The 17,774-nt window shown below is 47.1% G+C and overlaps 2 protein-coding genes across 5 annotated transcripts; one reads left to right on the forward strand and one right to left on the reverse strand.

Moving 5' to 3' along the window:
• Positions 1-41: 41 nt before the first annotated feature.
• Positions 42-2,523, forward strand: LOC120446729 (vesicular inhibitory amino acid transporter). Its single transcript, XM_039627846.1, has 2 exons — positions 42-595; positions 653-2,523. Exons 1-2 carry the CDS (start codon positions 246-248, stop codon positions 1,947-1,949), a joined length of 1,647 nt encoding a protein of 548 aa, XP_039483780.1. The 5' UTR covers positions 42-245; the 3' UTR covers positions 1,950-2,523.
• Positions 2,524-2,563: 40 nt separating this feature from the next.
• On the reverse strand, positions 2,564-16,187 carry LOC120446728 (titin). 4 transcript variants are annotated; one of them, XM_039627844.2, is made up of 6 exons: positions 14,036-16,187; positions 13,654-13,920; positions 13,453-13,520; positions 13,335-13,396; positions 10,294-13,283; positions 2,564-9,945 (listed from the first exon to the last, which is right to left on the reverse strand). In XM_039627844.2, the coding sequence occupies exons 1-6, from the start codon at positions 15,602-15,604 to the stop codon at positions 2,722-2,724; spliced, it is 12,180 nt and encodes a 4,059-aa protein (XP_039483778.1). In that variant the 5' UTR covers positions 15,605-16,187; the 3' UTR covers positions 2,564-2,721. The 4 variants fall into 4 exon arrangements, with proteins under 4 accessions (XP_039483778.1, XP_039483777.1, XP_039483776.1 ...); XM_039627843.2 differs by having other exon boundaries at positions 2,564-11,854; positions 12,203-13,283; positions 14,036-16,186; XM_039627842.2 differs by having other exon boundaries at positions 2,564-13,274; positions 14,036-16,186.
• Between the last annotated feature and the right edge of the window lie 1,587 nt (positions 16,188-17,774).

The following is a 17,774-nucleotide window of genomic DNA, read 5'->3' on the forward strand; positions in this document are numbered from 1 at the left end:
CAAGTAGTAGAGAAATTCGAGTACCATTGCGGAAGCTGGAGGCCAACGAAATTGTTAAAAGAAAATTCTGATAAAATCGATACACTACTTCGCACGCCTTCTTGACGCCACCGCAGCCGCCGCCATCAGGCCAATACCACCCCCACCACCAGCACCACCACCAATACCACCAACACCACTGCTACTATCACCACCGCCATAAGCCATTCCAGCATCATCAGGGCCGCTAGTAGCCAGCATCCAACATGTCATTCATAGCCAAATTGAAAGCCACGCCATTGCCGCCCCTGAGAAACATACTCAATGTGGCCGTGCAAACGGCCCGACAGCAAATTCCAGAGCGCAAGGACTACGAGCAACCGCCGGGGAGCACCGCCCAGCAGCACCACCCAAACAGCCAGCAGGGCCAGCACAAGGCCATGGAGGCGGGCATGGACGGCGGAGATACCACCGAGATGAGCTCGAATCCCTTCCGGAACGCCGGTAGCTGGACGAACGATGGCGAGGGCGAGGGTGATGGCGAGTACAGGAACGAGTACCAGAGCACATCCTTCAATGAGTACGACGGCAGGTATCAGCAAACGGACGGCTTTAGGTGGGTTCATCATAGAAGTACATATGTAGGTGGAGATAAACTATTTATATTCCGCAGGCAAGGTAGCATCGCCTCCGAGGGAAGCTCATTTGTATGCGAGGGAGAAGGTGGCGGCGGCTGCAAAATCGACGAGTTCCAGGCGGCCTGGAACGTGACCAACGCCATTCAGGGCATGTTCATCGTATCGCTGCCCTTCGCCGTGCTCCATGGCGGCTATTGGGCCATCGTGGCCATGGTGGGCATAGCACACATCTGCTGCTACACGGGCAAGGTCCTGGTGCAGTGTCTATACGAACCGGATCCGGCAACGGGGCAAATGGTGCGAGTGCGCGACAGTTATGTGGCCATAGCCAAGGTATGTTTTGGACCCAAATTGGGCGCCCGGGCAGTGAGCATTGCCCAGCTCATCGAGCTTCTGATGACCTGCATCCTGTATGTGGTGGTGTGCGGCGATCTATTGGCCGGTACGTATCCACAGGGCTCGTTTGACTCGCGTTCCTGGATGCTGTTCGTGGGCATATTCCTGCTGCCCATGGGTTTCCTTAAGTCGCTGAAAATGGTATCAACGCTCTCGTTCTGGTGCACAATGTCGCACATCGTGATAAACGCCGTGATACTGGGCTATTGCCTACTTCAGATTGGCGATTGGGGTTGGTCCAAGGTCCGATTCAGCATCGACATGGAGAACTTCCCGATCTCACTGGGCGTGATTGTCTTCTCCTACACCTCGCAGATCTTTCTGCCCACGCTCGAGGGCAACATGATCGACCGCTCCAAATTCAACTGGATGCTGGACTGGTCTCACATAGCGGCTGCCGTGTTTAAAGCCGGATTCGGGTATATCTGCTTTCTGACCTTCCAGAATGACACGCAGCAGGTGATTACCAACAATCTGCACTCGCAGGGCTTCAAAGGCATGGTTAACTTCTTCCTAGTCATAAAGGCCCTTCTAAGCTACCCCTTGCCATACTATGCTGCCTGTGAGTTGCTCGAGCGCAACTTCTTTAGAGGTCCGCCAAAGACAAAATTTCCAACCATCTGGAATCTGGACGGGGAACTGAAGGTTTGGGGTCTGGGCTTCCGCGTCGGCGTCATTGTGTCCACCATACTGATGGCCATCTTCATTCCCCACTTCTCCATTCTGATGGGTTTCATTGGCAGCTTCACTGGCACAATGCTCAGTTTTATCTGGCCTTGCTATTTCCACATCAAGATCAAGGGGCACCTGCTCGATCAGAAGGAAATAGCCAAAGACTACCTCATCATTGGGCTCGGTGTGCTCTTCGGGGTTATTGGTATCTACGATTCGGGCAATGCCCTGATAAACGCATTTGAAATCGGTCTTCCATTTTAAATTGAATGTAAACTATCAAATCAAAACATTTTTATTTATGATACCTGACACTTTTGGACATGGCAAGTCTTCCAGATGCTTTGTCATCATTTGGCTGTGTCCAAAATGTCGAAGATTGAGTTAATAATATCATACATGCGAAACGAAATTATAAAACAATAATGTTAGTCTGTAAGAAACGAAACGCAAGTCTTCCAAACAAGCGAAAAAATGTCTTCCAAACGAAAGTAATATTGATTTATGATATACAAAATAAATAAATTAAGGAGAAAAGATGATTATATAAATATACATAAGTATGTACGAATATGAGAAGAGAAATATTTATTGTGTTAATATGCATTATAAGATATAGACAAATTGAAAAGAGTAAAACGATAAACTGCAAATGTACACCATTATACAAATGCAAAACAAAACAAAGTGTATGAGTATGTTATAGATAGAACTCATTGTTTATATGTAGCCGAGCGGATTTTTTTAACGTTTAAATATACAGTTACCTTTACATACTAGCCCTTAAAACGACACTAGCATCTTTTAAACTCTCAATAAAGACATCATCTCCAGTTGATCCCAAATACCCCTTATTGGTGCAAAGAAAGTCAAAGTCGTCGATTCAAGAATGTTGTCTTTATTGTTAATCTTCATTTTCGGATTGGTTTGTATATTGTATAAAACGTATATTGTCATGGAAGCTTAGCCTATCATTAATATGGGATATCTGTATTAGTAAAGCAAAGGATATGTATATACTCGTAGTCGGGCTATATTAGTTTGAGGTCTTGAAGAACTTGTGTTCTTGAGTACTCCTTGTATGTTGGAATGCACCTTGTTTAATCTTATGCACAGCACACGTCGTTTTTGGGGCAGTTATATATTCGCTCTTGTACAAACTGGAGCCGGTGAACTTTTCATTGCCCAGACTAATTGAGGACTGATTTCCTCGCCGGGTGACCACACGCTCCGTGTGGCCATGTGCACTGTAGGAGGGGAAATCGATGCCACCGCCTAAGCTGGACACCTGCTGATTTCCTCGGTGACGGCTGGTATGGCTTCCGCTGTGGGAATGAGATTGAGACGAAAAATCAATGCCGCCACCACCCGAAACTTGGCTGCGTGTCACCGCCGTTGACCGTTCGGCACTCGAACCGGTGGCCCCACCAGAAATTATGCGGGTCATTGAGGATGAGTTCTTCACGTTGTGCTCCCTGTTCTCTTTGTGCACGTTGCAGGTACGACGCTCGGTCGTAGAAGTTGCATTTGCGTCAGAGTCCCGATTTTGGCGATGTATGCTGCTGTAACTCTGACGCTCTCCACCATAGGTAGTGGTGCTCGAGGGCTGCTCGTGTAGATTCAGTATGCTCTTGCGCTGCATCTTTCCATTGGACGTTAGGCTGCCATTGGCCGTATTCGAATCGGTGGTTATGTTTTTGCGATGGAAGACCGTGTTGGAGACGTCGGCTTCTGAGGAGAATTCGCTCTTTCGGTGATGGAAGTGCTTTGAAGTGGTCATATGCGAGGCTGTGCTTCCAGTCACAATGTTGTTGGTGGAAGTTCTACCCCCTGAGACCGTTCGCGATGTTGAATCTTCGCTGATGTTATGTCCCACTGTGCTTCCAGGCAGAACACGGCTTGTTGTATCGCCGATAATGTTATTGGAGGCAGATCTTCCGGATACAATACGAGTGGTGGTTTCGCCTATTGCATCACTGGATACATTTCTTCCTGACACCACTCGGGAAGTGGAGTTCTCAGTCATGTTATTAGTAACATTTCTGCCTGAAATCACGCGAGACGATGATTCGCCAGTTACGTTATTAGATACTGATCCACTGGAAATAACTCTTGAACTTATGTCGCCAGTGTTCCTACCGTTTAAATGTCTACGACTAGATTCAACCGCGGTACTGGATAAATCCGTACCCGTGATACTTTCCGTAGTTAAGGCAGAACTTTTTATGACGTTCTGATTTCTTTGCAAAGACGTCGATTCTTTATGAATGTTTTGAGTGTTTTCGATGTTTGTCGTAGTAGTATTCTTGGCAACATTTTCTATAACGTTTACCTTTGCCGGCCTCTTGACATACTCGGTTTCTGGTTCCTTCTTATGACGCCCTCCTATGACAGTAGTTACTTTTGTTGTTGATACAACAATGAGACCGTCAACCGGGTTTTGACCATTCGAATCGACTTGTTTGACAGCGTCCTTGCCAGACACATAGTTCATCTGATTTGTTGTTTTTCGGATTGTAGTATCATTACCCAAGGTAATTGATGAACTGTTGTGGTTAATTTTTTGAGTACGTTGCACTTTCTCAACCGTTGTTTTGGCCGTATTTTTATAGTCATCTCTTCTCGTTACGGTCATAGACCCTTCTAGCTTTAGATTGTCAACAGGACGTTTTGGCGTTTCTCGCTTAACGGTTTCTGTAACGATCTTGCTATCGGTCTCGCTTCGGTCTGTTCTCTTATAAAATTCTCCTTCCGGCTTAAGATTGTCTTTTGGTTTCTTTTGAATTGGTCGCTCAGCAGGCCTAAAGGCGGTTTTATTGGGGGTATAAAATTCACCTTCGACTTTTAGGTTATCACTTGGCTTTACTTGCTCCGGCCGTTTAACATGATGGTATTCCTCCTTCTGGGTGAATGTCATTTCTCCCTCGGTTCTTAAATTATCTTTTCTAATAACCGTCTTCACCTTATCGGCAGGCCGGTACCCATCCTTTTCGGGAATGTGCATCTTACCTTCAGGTTTCAAGTTGTCGGCATATTTCTTCTGTTCTGGACGCGAAGCGGGCTCATATTTCGGTTTTTCCGGGGTATACATTATACCTTCTGGTTTCAAATTGTCCTTAGGCTTAACCGGCTCGGGGCGTTCACCAGTGGTATGAGCGGGCTTTTCAGGGACGTAAAACTTACCAGAGGTTCGCAGGTTATCTTCCGGCTTCACTGGGGTGGGTCTAACGATATGGTGATACTCAGTTTTTTCCGTGAAAGTCATTTCTCCTTCACTGCGAAGGTTGTCCTTATGAATAACTCTTGTCACTTTATCGGCAGGCTTATATTTTTCCTTTTCTGGTATAACCATATCGCCCTCTGGTTTTAAGTTATCATGAGGTTTTTTCTGTTTAGGTCTTTCAGCAGGTCTAAATCCTGGCTTTTCCGGTGTGTAGAATTCGCCCTCTGGTCTCAGATTATCTTCTGGCCTAACCTGAGAAGGTCTCTCACCAGGCTTGTATTTAGGTTTCTCGGGACTATAGAATTCTCCTTCTGGCTTAAGATTGTCCGATGGTTTAACCTGATCAGGACGTACCACATATTGATATTCTTCCCTCTCTACAAACGTCATTTCTCCTTCCGTACGAAGATTATCTTTCCGAATAATTCTTTCAGTTTTATCGGCCGGCTTGTAAACTTGTTTCTCAGGCTTCACGAATTCGCCTTCCGGCTTTAAGTTGTCCTGTGGCTTTTTCTGTACTGGCCTCTCAGCAGGCCTGAATCCTGGCTTTTCCGGTGTGTAGAATTCACCTTCTGGTCTCAGATTATCTTCTGGTCGAACCTGGGAAGGTCTTTCACCAGGTCTAAACCCTGGCTTTTCCGGTGTGTAGAATTCACCCTCTGGTCTCAGATTATCTTCTGGCCTCACCTGAGAAGGTCTCTCACCAGGCTTGTATTTAGGTTTCTCGGGACTGTAGAATTCTCCTTCTGGCTTAAGATTGTCCGATGGTTTAACCTGATCAGGACGTACCACATATTGATATTCTTCCCTCTCTACAAACGTCATTTCTCCTTCCGTACGAAGATTATCTTTCCGAATAATTCTTTCAGTTTTATCGGCCGGCTTGTAAACTTGTTTCTCAGGCTTCACGAATTCGCCTTCCGGCTTTAAGTTGTCCTGTGGCTTTTTCTGTACTGGTCTTTCAGCAGGCCTGAATCCTGGCTTTTCCGGTGTGTAGAATTCACCCTCTGGTCTGAGGTTATCTTCTGGCCTAACCTGGGAAGGTCTTTCGCCGGGCTTATACTTGGGTTTCTCGGGACTGTAGAATTCGCCCTCGGGTTTAAGGTTGTCCTGTGGTTTCTTTTGTTCCGGCCTCTCAGCAGGCCTGAATCCTGGCTTTTCCGGTGTGTAGAATTCACCCTCTGGTCTCAGATTATCTTCTGGCCTAACCTGAGAAGGTCTCTCACCAGGCTTGTATTTAGGTTTCTCGGGACTGTAGAATTCGCCCTCGGGTTTAAGGTTGTCCTGTGGTTTCTTTTGTTCCGGCCTCTCAGCAGGCCTGAATCCTGGCTTTTCCGGTGTGTAGAATTCGCCTTCTGGTCTTAGATTATCTTCTGGCCTAACCTGGGAAGGCCTTTCGCCGGGCTTGTACTTTGGTTTTTCGGGACTGTAGAATTCGCCCTCGGGTTTAAGGTTGTCCTCTGGTTTCTTTTGCTCGGGCCTCTCAGCAGGCCTGAATCCTGGCTTTTGCGGTGTGTAGAATTCGCCTTCTGGTCTCAGATTATCTTCTGGCCTAACCTGGGAAGGTCTCTCACCAGGCTTGTATTTAGGTTTCTCGGGACTATAGAATTCTCCTTCTGGCTTAAGATTGTCCGATGGTTTAACCTGATCAGGACGTACCACATATTGATATTCTTCCCTCTCTACAAACGTCATTTCTCCTTCCGTACGAAGATTATCTTTCCGAATAATTCTTTCAGTTTTATCGGCCGGCCTGTAAACTTGTTTCTCAGGCTTCACGAATTCGCCTTCCGGCTTTAAGTTGTCCTGTGGCTTTTTCTGTACTGGTCTTTCAGCAGGCCTGAATCCTGGTTTTTCCGGTGTGTAGAATTCGCCTTCTGGTCTTAGATTATCTTCTGGCCTGACCTGAGAAGGTCTTTCGCCGGGCTTGTACTTAGGCTTCTCTGAACTGTAGAATTCGCCCTCGGGTTTAAGGTTGTCCTGTGGTTTCTTTTGTTCGGGCCTCTCAGCAGGTCTGAATCCTGGCTTTTCCGGTGTGTAGAATTCGCCCTCTGGTCTCAGATTATCTTCTGGCCTAACCTGGGAAGGTCTCTCACCAGGCTTGTATTTAGGTTTCTCGGGACTATAGAATTCTCCTTCTGGCTTAAGATTGTCCGATGGTTTAACCTGATCAGGACGTACCACATATTGATATTCTTCCCTCTCTACAAACGTCATTTCTCCTTCCGTACGAAGATTATCTTTCCGAATAATTCTTTCAGTTTTATCGGCCGGCTTGTAAACTTGTTTCTCAGGCTTCACGAATTCGCCTTCCGGCTTTAAGTTGTCCTGTGGCTTTTTCTGTACTGGTCTTTCAGCAGGCCTGAATCCTGGTTTTTCCGGTGTGTAGAATTCGCCTTCTGGTCTTAGATTATCTTCTGGCCTGACCTGAGAAGGTCTTTCGCCGGGCTTGTACTTAGGCTTCTCTGGACTGTAGAATTCGCCCTCGGGTTTAAGGTTGTCCTGTGGTTTCTTTTGTTCGGGCCTCTCAGCAGGTCTGAATCCTGGCTTTTCCGGTGTGTAGAATTCGCCCTCTGGTCTCAGATTATCTTCTGGCCTAACCTGGGAAGGTCTCTCACCAGGCTTGTATTTAGGTTTCTCGGGACTATAGAATTCTCCTTCTGGCTTAAGATTGTCCGATGGTTTAACCTGATCAGGACGTACCACATATTGATATTCTTCCCTCTCTACAAACGTCATTTCTCCTTCCGTACGAAGATTATCTTTCCGAATAATTCTTTCAGTTTTATCGGCCGGCTTGTAAACTTGTTTCTCAGGCTTCACGAATTCGCCTTCCGGCTTTAAGTTGTCCTGTGGCTTTTTCTGTACTGGTCTTTCAGCAGGCCTGAATCCTGGTTTTTCCGGTGTGTAGAATTCGCCTTCTGGTCTTAGATTATCTTCTGGCCTGACCTGAGAAGGTCTTTCGCCGGGCTTGTACTTAGGCTTCTCTGGACTGTAGAATTCGCCCTCGGGTTTAAGGTTGTCCTGTGGTTTCTTTTGTTCGGGCCTCTCAGCAGGTCTGAATCCTGGCTTTTCCGGTGTGTAGAATTCGCCCTCTGGTCTCAGATTATCTTCTGGCCTAACCTGGGAAGGTCTCTCACCAGGCTTGTATTTAGGTTTCTCGGGACTATAGAATTCTCCTTCTGGCTTAAGATTGTCCGATGGTTTAACCTGATCAGGACGTACCACATATTGATATTCTTCCCTCTCTACAAACGTCATTTCTCCTTCCGTACGAAGATTATCTTTCCGAATAATTCTTTCAGTTTTATCGGCCGGCTTGTAAACTTGTTTCTCAGGCTTCACGAATTCGCCTTCCGGCTTTAAGTTGTCCTGTGGCTTTTTCTGTACTGGTCGTTCAGCAGGCCTGAATCCTGGTTTTTCTGGTGTGTAGAATTCGCCTTCTGGTCTTAGATTATCTTCTGGCCTAACCTGAGAAGGTCTTTCGCCGGGCTTGTACTTAGGCTTCTCTGGACTGTAGAACTCGCCCTCGGGTTTAAGGTTGTCCTGTGGTTTCTTTTGTTCCGGCCTCTCAGCAGGCCTAAATCCTGGCTTTTCCGGTGTGTAGAATTCGCCTTCTGGTCTTAGATTATCTTCTGGCCTAACCTGAGAAGGTCTTTCGCCGGGCTTGTACTTAGGCTTCTCTGGACTGTAGAACTCGCCCTCGGGTTTAAGGTTGTCCTGTGGTTTCTTTTGTTCCGGCCTCTCAGCAGGTCTGAATCCTGGCTTTTCCGGTGTGTAGAATTCGCCTTCTGGTCTTAGATTATCTTCTGGCCTAACCTGAGAAGGTCTTTCGCCGGGCTTGTACTTAGGCTTCTCTGGACTGTAGAACTCGCCCTCGGGTTTAAGGTTGTCCTGTGGTTTCTTTTGTTCCGGCCTCTCAGCAGGCCTAAATCCTGGCTTTTCCGGTGTGTAGAATTCGCCTTCTGGTCTTAGATTATCTTCTGGCCTAACCTGAGAAGGTCTTTCGCCGGGCTTGTACTTAGGCTTCTCTGGACTGTAGAACTCGCCCTCGGGTTTAAGGTTGTCCTGTGGTTTCTTTTGTTCCGGCCTCTCAGCAGGTCTGAATCCTGGCTTTTCCGGTGTGTAGAATTCGCCTTCTGGTCTTAGATTATCTTCTGGCCTAACCTGAGAAGGTCTTTCGCCGGGCTTGTACTTAGGCTTCTCTGGACTGTAGAATTCGCCCTCGGGTTTAAGGTTATCCTGTGGTTTCTTTTGTTCGGGCCTCTCAGCAGGTCTGAATCCTGGCTTTTCCGGTGTGTAGAATTCGCCCTCTGGTCTCAGATTATCTTCTGGCCTAACCTGAGAAGGTCTCTCACCAGGCTTGTATTTAGGTTTCTCGGGACTATAGAATTCTCCTTCTGGCTTAAGATTGTCCGATGGTTTAACCTGATCAGGACGTACCACATATTGATATTCTTCCCTCTCTACAAACGTCATTTCTCCTTCCGTACGAAGATTATCTTTCCGAATAATTCTTTCAGTTTTATCGGCCGGCTTGTAAACTTGTTTCTCAGGCTTCACGAATTCGCCTTCCGGCTTTAAGTTGTCCTGTGGCTTTTTCTGTACTGGTCGTTCAGCAGGCCTGAATCCTGGTTTTTCTGGTGTGTAGAATTCGCCTTCTGGTCTTAGATTATCTTCTGGCCTAACCTGAGAAGGTCTTTCACCGGGCTTGTACTTAGGCTTCTCTGGACTGTAGAACTCGCCCTCGGGTTTAAGGTTGTCCTGTGGTTTCTTTTGTTCCGGCCTCTCAGCAGGCCTAAATCCTGGTTTTTCTGGTGTGTAGAATTCGCCTTCTGGTCTTAGATTATCTTCTGGCCTAACCTGAGAAGGTCTTTCGCCGGGCTTGTACTTAGGCTTCTCTGGACTGTAGAACTCGCCCTCGGGTTTAAGGTTGTCCTGTGGTTTCTTTTGTTCCGGCCTCTCAGCAGGTCTGAATCCTGGCTTTTCCGGTGTGTAGAATTCGCCTTCTGGTCTTAGATTATCTTCTGGCCTAACCTGAGAAGGTCTCTCACCAGGCTTGTATTTAGGTTTCTCGGGACTATAGAATTCTCCTTCTGGCTTAAGATTGTCCGATGGTTTAACCTGATCAGGACGTACCACATATTGATATTCTTCCCTCTCTACAAACGTCATTTCTCCTTCCGTACGAAGATTATCTTTCCGAATAATTCTTTCAGTTTTATCGGCCGGCTTGTAAACTTGTTTCTCAGGCTTCACGAATTCGCCTTCCGGCTTTAAGTTGTCCTGTGGCTTTTTCTGTACTGGTCGTTCAGCAGGCCTGAATCCTGGCTTTTCCGGTGTGTAGAATTCGCCTTCTGGTCTTAGATTATCTTCTGGCCTAACCTGAGAAGGTCTTTCGCCGGGCTTGTACTTAGGCTTCTCTGGACTGTAGAACTCGCCCTCGGGTTTAAGGTTATCCTGTGGTTTCTTTTGTTCGGGCCTCTCAGCAGGTCTGAATCCTGGCTTTTCCGGTGTGTAGAATTCGCCCTCTGGTCTCAGATTATCTTCTGGCCTAACCTGAGAAGGTCTCTCACCAGGCTTGTATTTAGGTTTCTCGGGACTATAGAATTCTCCTTCTGGCTTAAGATTGTCCGATGGTTTAACCTGATCAGGACGTACCACATATTGATATTCTTCCCTCTCTACAAACGTCATTTCTCCTTCCGTACGAAGATTATCTTTCCGAATAATTCTTTCAGTTTTATCGGCCGGCTTGTAAACTTGTTTCTCAGGCTTCACGAATTCGCCTTCCGGCTTTAAGTTGTCCTGTGGCTTTTTCTGTACTGGTCGTTCAGCAGGCCTGAATCCTGGCTTTTCCGGTGTGTAGAATTCGCCTTCTGGTCTTAGATTATCTTCTGGCCTAACCTGAGAAGGTCTTTCGCCGGGCTTGTACTTAGGCTTCTCTGGACTGTAGAATTCGCCCTCGGGTTTAAGGTTATCCTGTGGTTTCTTTTGTTCGGGCCTCTCAGCAGGTCTGAATCCTGGCTTTTCCGGTGTGTAGAATTCGCCCTCTGGTCTCAGATTATCTTCTGGCCTAACCTGGGAAGGTCTCTCACCAGGCTTGTATTTAGGTTTCTCCGGACTATAGAATTCTCCTTCTGGCTTAAGATTGTCCGATGGTTTAACCTGATCAGGACGTACCACATATTGATATTCTTCCCTCTCTACAAATGTCATTTCTCCTTCCGTACGAAGATTATCTTTCCGAATAATTCTTTCAGTTTTATCGGCCGGCTTGTAAACTTGTTTCTCAGGCTTCACGAATTCGCCTTCCGGCTTTAAGTTGTCCTGTGGCTTTTTCTGTACTGGTCGTTCAGCAGGCCTGAATCCTGGTTTTTCTGGTGTGTAGAATTCGCCTTCTGGTCTTAGATTATCTTCTGGCCTAACCTGAGAAGGTCTTTCGCCGGGCTTGTACTTAGGCTTCTCGGGACTGTAGAATTCGCCCTCGGGTTTAAGGTTGTCCTGTGGTTTCTTTTGTTCCGGCCTCTCAGCAGGTCTAAATCCTGGCTTTTCCGGTGTGTAGAATTCACCCTCTGGTCTCAGATTATCTTCTGGCCTAACCTGGGAAGGTCTATCACCAGGCTTGTATTTAGGTTTCTCAGGACTGTAGAATTCTCCTTCTGGCTTAAGATTGTCCGATGGTTTAACCTGATCCGGACGTACCACATATTGATATTCTTCCCTCTCTACAAATGTCATTTCTCCTTCCGTACGAAGATTATCTTTCCGAATAATTCTTTCAGTTTTATCGGCCGGCTTGTAAACTTGTTTCTCAGGCTTCACGAATTCGCCTTCCGGCTTTAAGTTGTCCTGTGGCTTTTTCTGTACTGGTCTTTCAGCAGGCCTGAATCCTGGCTTTTCGGGTGTGTAGAATTCACCTTCTGGTCTCAGATTATCTTCTGGCCTCACCTGAGAAGGTCTCTCACCAGGCTTGTATTTAGGTTTCTCGGGACTGTAGAATTCACCCTCGGGTTTAAGGTTGTCCTGTGGTTTCTTTTGTTCCGGCTTCTCAGCAGGCCTGAATCCTGGCTTTTCCGGTGTGTAGAATTCACCTTCAGGTCTGAGATTATCTTCTGGCCTAACTTGTGAAGGTCTTTCGCCTGGTCTGTATTTAGGCTTCTCGGGACTGTAGAATTCACCCTCGGGCTTAAGGTTGTCCTTTGGTATATTTTGTTCTGGCCTCTCAGCAGGCCTGAATCCTGGCTTTTCCGGTGTGTAGAATTCACCCTCTGGTCTGAGGTTATCTTCTGGCCTAACCTGGGAAGGTCTTTCGCCGGGCTTGTACTTTGGTTTCTCGGGACTGTAGAATTCTCCTTCAGGCCTCAGATTGTCCGATGGTTTAACCTGGTCAGGACGTACCACATATTGATATTCTTCCCTCTCTACAAACGTCATTTCTCCTTCCGTACGAAGATTATCTTTCCGAATTATTCTTTCAGTTTTATCGGTTGGCTTGTAAACTTGTTTCTCTGGCCTTTCGAATTCCCCGTCTGGTTTAAGATTGTCATCCGGTTTCTTTTGAACTGGCCTTTCCGCAGGTTGAAATCCTGGTCTTTCGGGAGTATAAAATTCACCTTCTGGTTTAAGGTTATCAACTGGACGCACTTGAGATGGACGTTCGCCAGGGCGATAACTTGTCTTTTCAGGACTATAAAATTGACCCTCTGGTCTTAAGTTATCCGTTGGCTTGACTTGTCCCGGTCGTGAAACATATTGATATTCCTCTCGCTCCACAAATGTCATTTCCCCTTCAGTTCGCAAGTTATCACTTCTTATAATTTTTTCAGGTCTTTCAGCGGGGGTGTATTTGGGTTTTTCTGGGGATGCGAATTCGCCCTCCGGCTTGAGGTTATCCACCGGCCTTTTTTGTATGGGGCGATCGGCTGGAGCGTATCCCGGTTTCTCCGGCGTGTAAAATTCGCCTTCTGGCTTTAGATTATCTGTGTGTCGCACTTGAGAAGGCCGATCTCCTGGTTGGTACCTAGGTTTTTCTGGACTGTAAAACTCGCCTTCTGGCTTTAGATTGTCTGTGGGCTTAACATAGCCCGGACGAACGGTATATTGATATTCCTCCCTCTCTACAAAAGTCATATCTCCTTCTGTACGGAGGTTGTCGGTATGCACAATCTTTTCGCGTTTTTCACCCGGCTTGTATGGCTCCTTCGGAGGAACAATAAAGTCTCCCTCTGGTCTTAAGTTATCTTCCGGCTTCTTAATGACTATATAGTCCACTAGAATGTCTTCGTTTTGCTTTGGAATGTTTCCATTATCTTTTTTCGACCATGTATTTGTACGTATCCTTGTATATGCTTCGTCAACGTTATCTGTAAAAACTTCAAAGGGTTAACTTTTTATAATTTATTTATGTGTACTCGTACACTTACCATCGGTTTGAATAACCGTATTTTCTGTAGATTTCGTTGTACTGCTTGAGCAATGGTGTCGCCTAAAATAAAAATGCTATCAGGATAACAACTTATGTACGAGGACACTGAATCATACCCGCATGTGCAGATTTCACAAATGCATCTTTCACTATGTGTTGTTGACTTGTTTTTTGCAACTCCTCGCTAATAACAAAAGCAAAAGAAATTATTAGTAAACAGTACTATTTGAGCTCTGAAAAACAAAACCACATTTTTCAGAACTAATAAACTAGATTGATAGAAATGTTTAGTTTCGTTGCCTAACTAATCTACTTACGGTTCTTGAGTCGTTTAGTCGTTGCTTATCAGTGCGCACATAATCGATTTCATCATAAATATTTTCGGTAATATTTTTGTGTTTCGATGTCTCATTCAAGTTCAGGGTTATGTTTTCGTTGTTTTCAGAAATCGAAGTGTTCTTCTCAATCTCCACAAACTCGTCCACGTAAATGGTCTTTTTGGGAGCCTCTACGATCTTCTCAATAACATCCGTGTGCACCTTCTCGTCCAGAACGCGCCAGTCGTTGATGCTCGCATCGAAAATCTAATTAAAAAATACCTTAGTATCAAACGGGAACACACACCCACCGAAGTGTTCGATGGCATTTGGGAGAGTCCAACGAACGCCCATACGCAGGCACGCACAATCACCGACTTACCTTCGTCACCTCCGTTGTAGTCGTTATGTTTGCAACATCGGTATTATCTTTCTCGATTTCACGAGCAATGTCATTGGGCACAAAAGCTTTCGTATCAGTGAACGACTTCTCGTCCACAACAGTCCACTTGCCGAGCTTCGTGTCGTACACCTTGGTGGTGTATGTGGTTCTTGTTGTGTTAATGACATCATCGACTATTTCGGGATAGCCCGTGTCGGCGGTGCTGTCCACCGTCCGTTCGTCTACCACGCGCCACCGATTGTTGCGCCTGTCGTATATCTTCTTCTTGTACGTTACTTTGGAGCTACCATCGGATTCCTTGCTGACATACCGCTCGAAGGTCGGCCGGGTCTTACTGGGTCCTTGAGAGCTGCCATCGCTGTACTCCGTCCAGGTTTTGGTCTTCACATCGTACACCTCCTTCTTGGACGAAGTCTTCGATTGCTTGCTGCTGGTGGAGCTCTTCAGCACTGAACTTTCGCTGACCTCTTTGCTGGACCTCTGGTCGACCATCGACGACGATGACGTAGCAGTATCAACAGCTGTGTTAGCACTGGCCACTTCCAGTTTATCGTTGCGTCGCGTCGATGACGTCGCCTTTGTTGTGGTCGCGCCAGACGACGCGGCAACCGGTTCGGGGTAGCCTTGTGACGTCACCGATGCGGGAGCATCAGCTGTTCCGCTCATTGGCAGCTTTGGCACGCTCTGAGATTCGCTCAAATAGCTGCTGCTGCTGCGGCTGCCGCTGGTGTTGATGTTGATGTTTGTGCTTGTGCTGCTGCTGCTGTTGATGTTGCTGCTGCTGCTGGTGCTGGTGGTGGCGTTTGTCACTGTCTTGGTGTCTGTATCGAAGCCAACCTGTTTCCTCGGTACGGATGATGTCATACCGGTAGCCGTATCGGCTCTCTCGCTGGCAATCAACGTTTCGTTGGCGCTCTGGCTGGAACTGGTTGTGGCTTGGAAGTACGAGCTGGAGCTACTGGCCTGCTGCTGCTGTTGGCTGGAAGACATCGACGAGGATGTGAACATTTTCGAGACACTGCCCCCGCTGGCGGAGACGGAAAGCGTGGGCGTTGTGATCTCCACCACTTCGATGGGCACCGAGAATACGGGATCCTTCTTTTCACTTTCGAGCAGATCAATCGATGAGATGATCTTCTGATTGGCATAATCCCGCGAGATCTTGCTGCTGTACTGCTCGGACTGCAGCTGGGACTGAGATTGCTCTGTGTAGGAGGAATGCGACTGGGATGCCTTGCTCTTGCTCTGACTGCGACTGCTGTAGCTCCTCACTCCAGCCGCTGGCAGAGAAGCACCCGAAGTGCTGGCACCGACAGGATCACCGCCATAGGTCACCGATTCGTGTTGCATGGAACTGGAGCTGTTGCTGGTGGTCAGAGTGGCGAACGCATCGGGACCCAGTTTTTTGGTAAGCTTCGTGGCCTCCGACGACGACGTTGATGTTGTGGTCGATATGGCTGGCGGCGTCGACGTAGACGTCTGCTGCTGCTGCGGCTGCGATTGCTGCTGCTGAGACACTTGTTTCTTTTTATTGCTTTTTGATACCATTTTGCTGGCGGAGCGCTGACACAGATGAGGTAATCACCGTTTGGGTGCCGTGAGTAGTGCACCTGGCTGGACTATTGCTATTTGAATGGCCTTATGCGGCTAATTTGCGGTCGGAATTCGTTTGTTTCGTTGTTATTAATCACAATTATTGCTCGCTTCGTTGCTTTTGGCACTCGGATGGCTTTTTAATATTAACGCGCGAATGAATGGGACGTGCTTGTTGGTATTTGGACTGGTGTGTGTCACATAATTTCCACGACGGTATGTCGAAATGCTTATTTTTAAATATATTTATTAGACGCACACGAACATGCGACCCATGGTTCAAGTTAAGGCAACGATACGCACACTTGGGCAACCGTTAGACGTGTGAGCAAAAAGCTTAGCACTCTCGCTCACACACACACACACCAAACACACACACGCACTTGGGAGGGGGAGAGAGTTACGGATGCAGCGGGTTGGAGCCGATCGAGATACAGATACAATTACAGATACAGATGCAGAGCCACAAAAAATAACACCAAAACCGAGAGACTGCGGGCACTGTTCGTGTTCGGAGCACTTTTAAGATCACCAACCGTCGCGAAGCACAACTCAAAACGTACTGATCGCGTCTGGAGCTGCTTTCGACCGACTATCTGTGCGCTGCCGGCTGAAAGCGGCGGCAGCGGCGCCGGCAGAAGCGTTTTTAGTGGGCTTTCGGGCCATTGGTGCGAGCGAGAGCCAGCGACGCCTTCGCAAAAGGCAAAAAGTTAAAGCCAGGCCAGCGTAGGTTTTCGGATTCCGACGGATGCGTAGGCCGCTACAGGCGTGGATCCCAGGGGGCTACAACTTGGGAAAACATTAAAAACTCCAGCGAAACTAACACGAATTTAAGCCAAGCTAATATAAAACAATTATACAATCAGTAAATAAAATTCATTTGAAACAGAGTAATCTGAATACGCTCATCGTAAAATATTCGTTAAAATTGCAAGTTTTGCGTTTTTTTCAAAAGTGAGTCTCTGAGTTCTCGATCCGCCCCTGGCCCGGTCTGCCACGAAGACTGGGTTCAATAAGCCAATAAAAACCGCACGCACACCTCATCGATCTTTTGTGAAAGTGGCAATAAAAACAAAACAAACAGATGTCTGATGCTCGACGCCCGATGCCCGATGCCGGCGGTCTTTCTGTTTGAGCTTGTCAGGTACACAAAACGGAGCAGCACGAACTTCCAGGGCGTGCGCCTGCGTAGCAAACAGTCTTCCAAAACAATATTGGCACAAAATGCGGAATTGGCAAACCAAATTAGGCCGGGCTAACGGCTGCGTCTGTCGGATGCACAATTCAATTTGAATGGCATTAGACATCGATTAGTCAGCACATGCTGGCCATGTTTGTAGATACATTCAGAGATCGTCTAGCCGAGCGGCTGCGGCTGTGGCAGCGGCGCTACGTGGGCGTCTCCGGCGGAGCTGAGTAAGCCACGCTAAGATCAAGATTTATTCGCCATAATGCCCGATACACTCAATGGCCCAATTGATTTATAACGGCCTTTGGGTGGGTGCCAATGAAAAGTATCTGGAAGTGGATATGTCCGAATGGGGAGTGCAATAGATCAGCTGCATAATGACCGAAGAACACCATGTGACCTCCAAACCTTGTGTGTATACCGGGCGATTTAAGCTATCACGAAAAGCAAAACCCAATTCCTTGCTTAATTCGAGGTCTGACGTCATACGCGGCGTATGAGCAACGAGCAACGAGCAACGCCGCTCATTTTCATGCGAAGCCAAAAGCAATCAAAACTTGTTTGCTGGCCGGGTACACAAAATAAAATCACACAAATAGAAGTAAGACACAAATGCAAAATTAAAGTGGAAAATAAAAGCGGCCACAGTGGAGCCTGCTTAGCAATTCACGGCACACAACATTCGACATGGAAATGGGCATGGGCATAAAAGTGCAACTGGATCTGGAACGAGCATACAATTCAGATCAAATGCCAATTGGGAACTATGCCACTGGGTGCTGTGCGCCGGAAAACATGGGCACCGACTAATTAGGGCGACAGATCTACGCAGATCGCTGTATTGAGTGTGGGCTATGATGACATCTCTCATCCCATCGAGTTTCCTTGGAACTGAAATAAAATTCTGAGACCGAATCATCGGCAGGGGCGTGCTCG

This window comes from Drosophila santomea, chromosome 2R (assembly GCF_016746245.2).
Source record: "Drosophila santomea strain STO CAGO 1482 chromosome 2R, Prin_Dsan_1.1, whole genome shotgun sequence".
NCBI lineage: Eukaryota > Metazoa > Arthropoda > Insecta > Diptera > Drosophilidae > Drosophila > Drosophila santomea.

Coding starts and splice junctions, on each gene's coding strand:
- LOC120446729 (XM_039627846.1), top strand. CDS start 246: ATGTCATTCATAGCCAAATTGAAAGCCACGCCATTGCCGCCCCTGAGA. Junction 596..652: donor CAGCAAACGGACGGCTTTAG/GTGGGTTCATCA, acceptor TATATTCCGCAG/GCAAGGTAGCATCGCCTCCG.
- LOC120446728 (XM_039627841.2), bottom strand. CDS start 15,604: ATGGTATCAAAAAGCAATAAAAAGAAACAAGTGTCTCAGCAGCAGCAA. Junction 13,921..14,035: donor CTACAACGGAGGTGACGAAG/GTAAGTCGGTGA, acceptor TTTTTTAATTAG/ATTTTCGATGCGAGCATCAA. Junction 13,521..13,653: donor GACTAAACGACTCAAGAACC/GTAAGTAGATTA, acceptor TTTTGTTATTAG/CGAGGAGTTGCAAAAAACAA.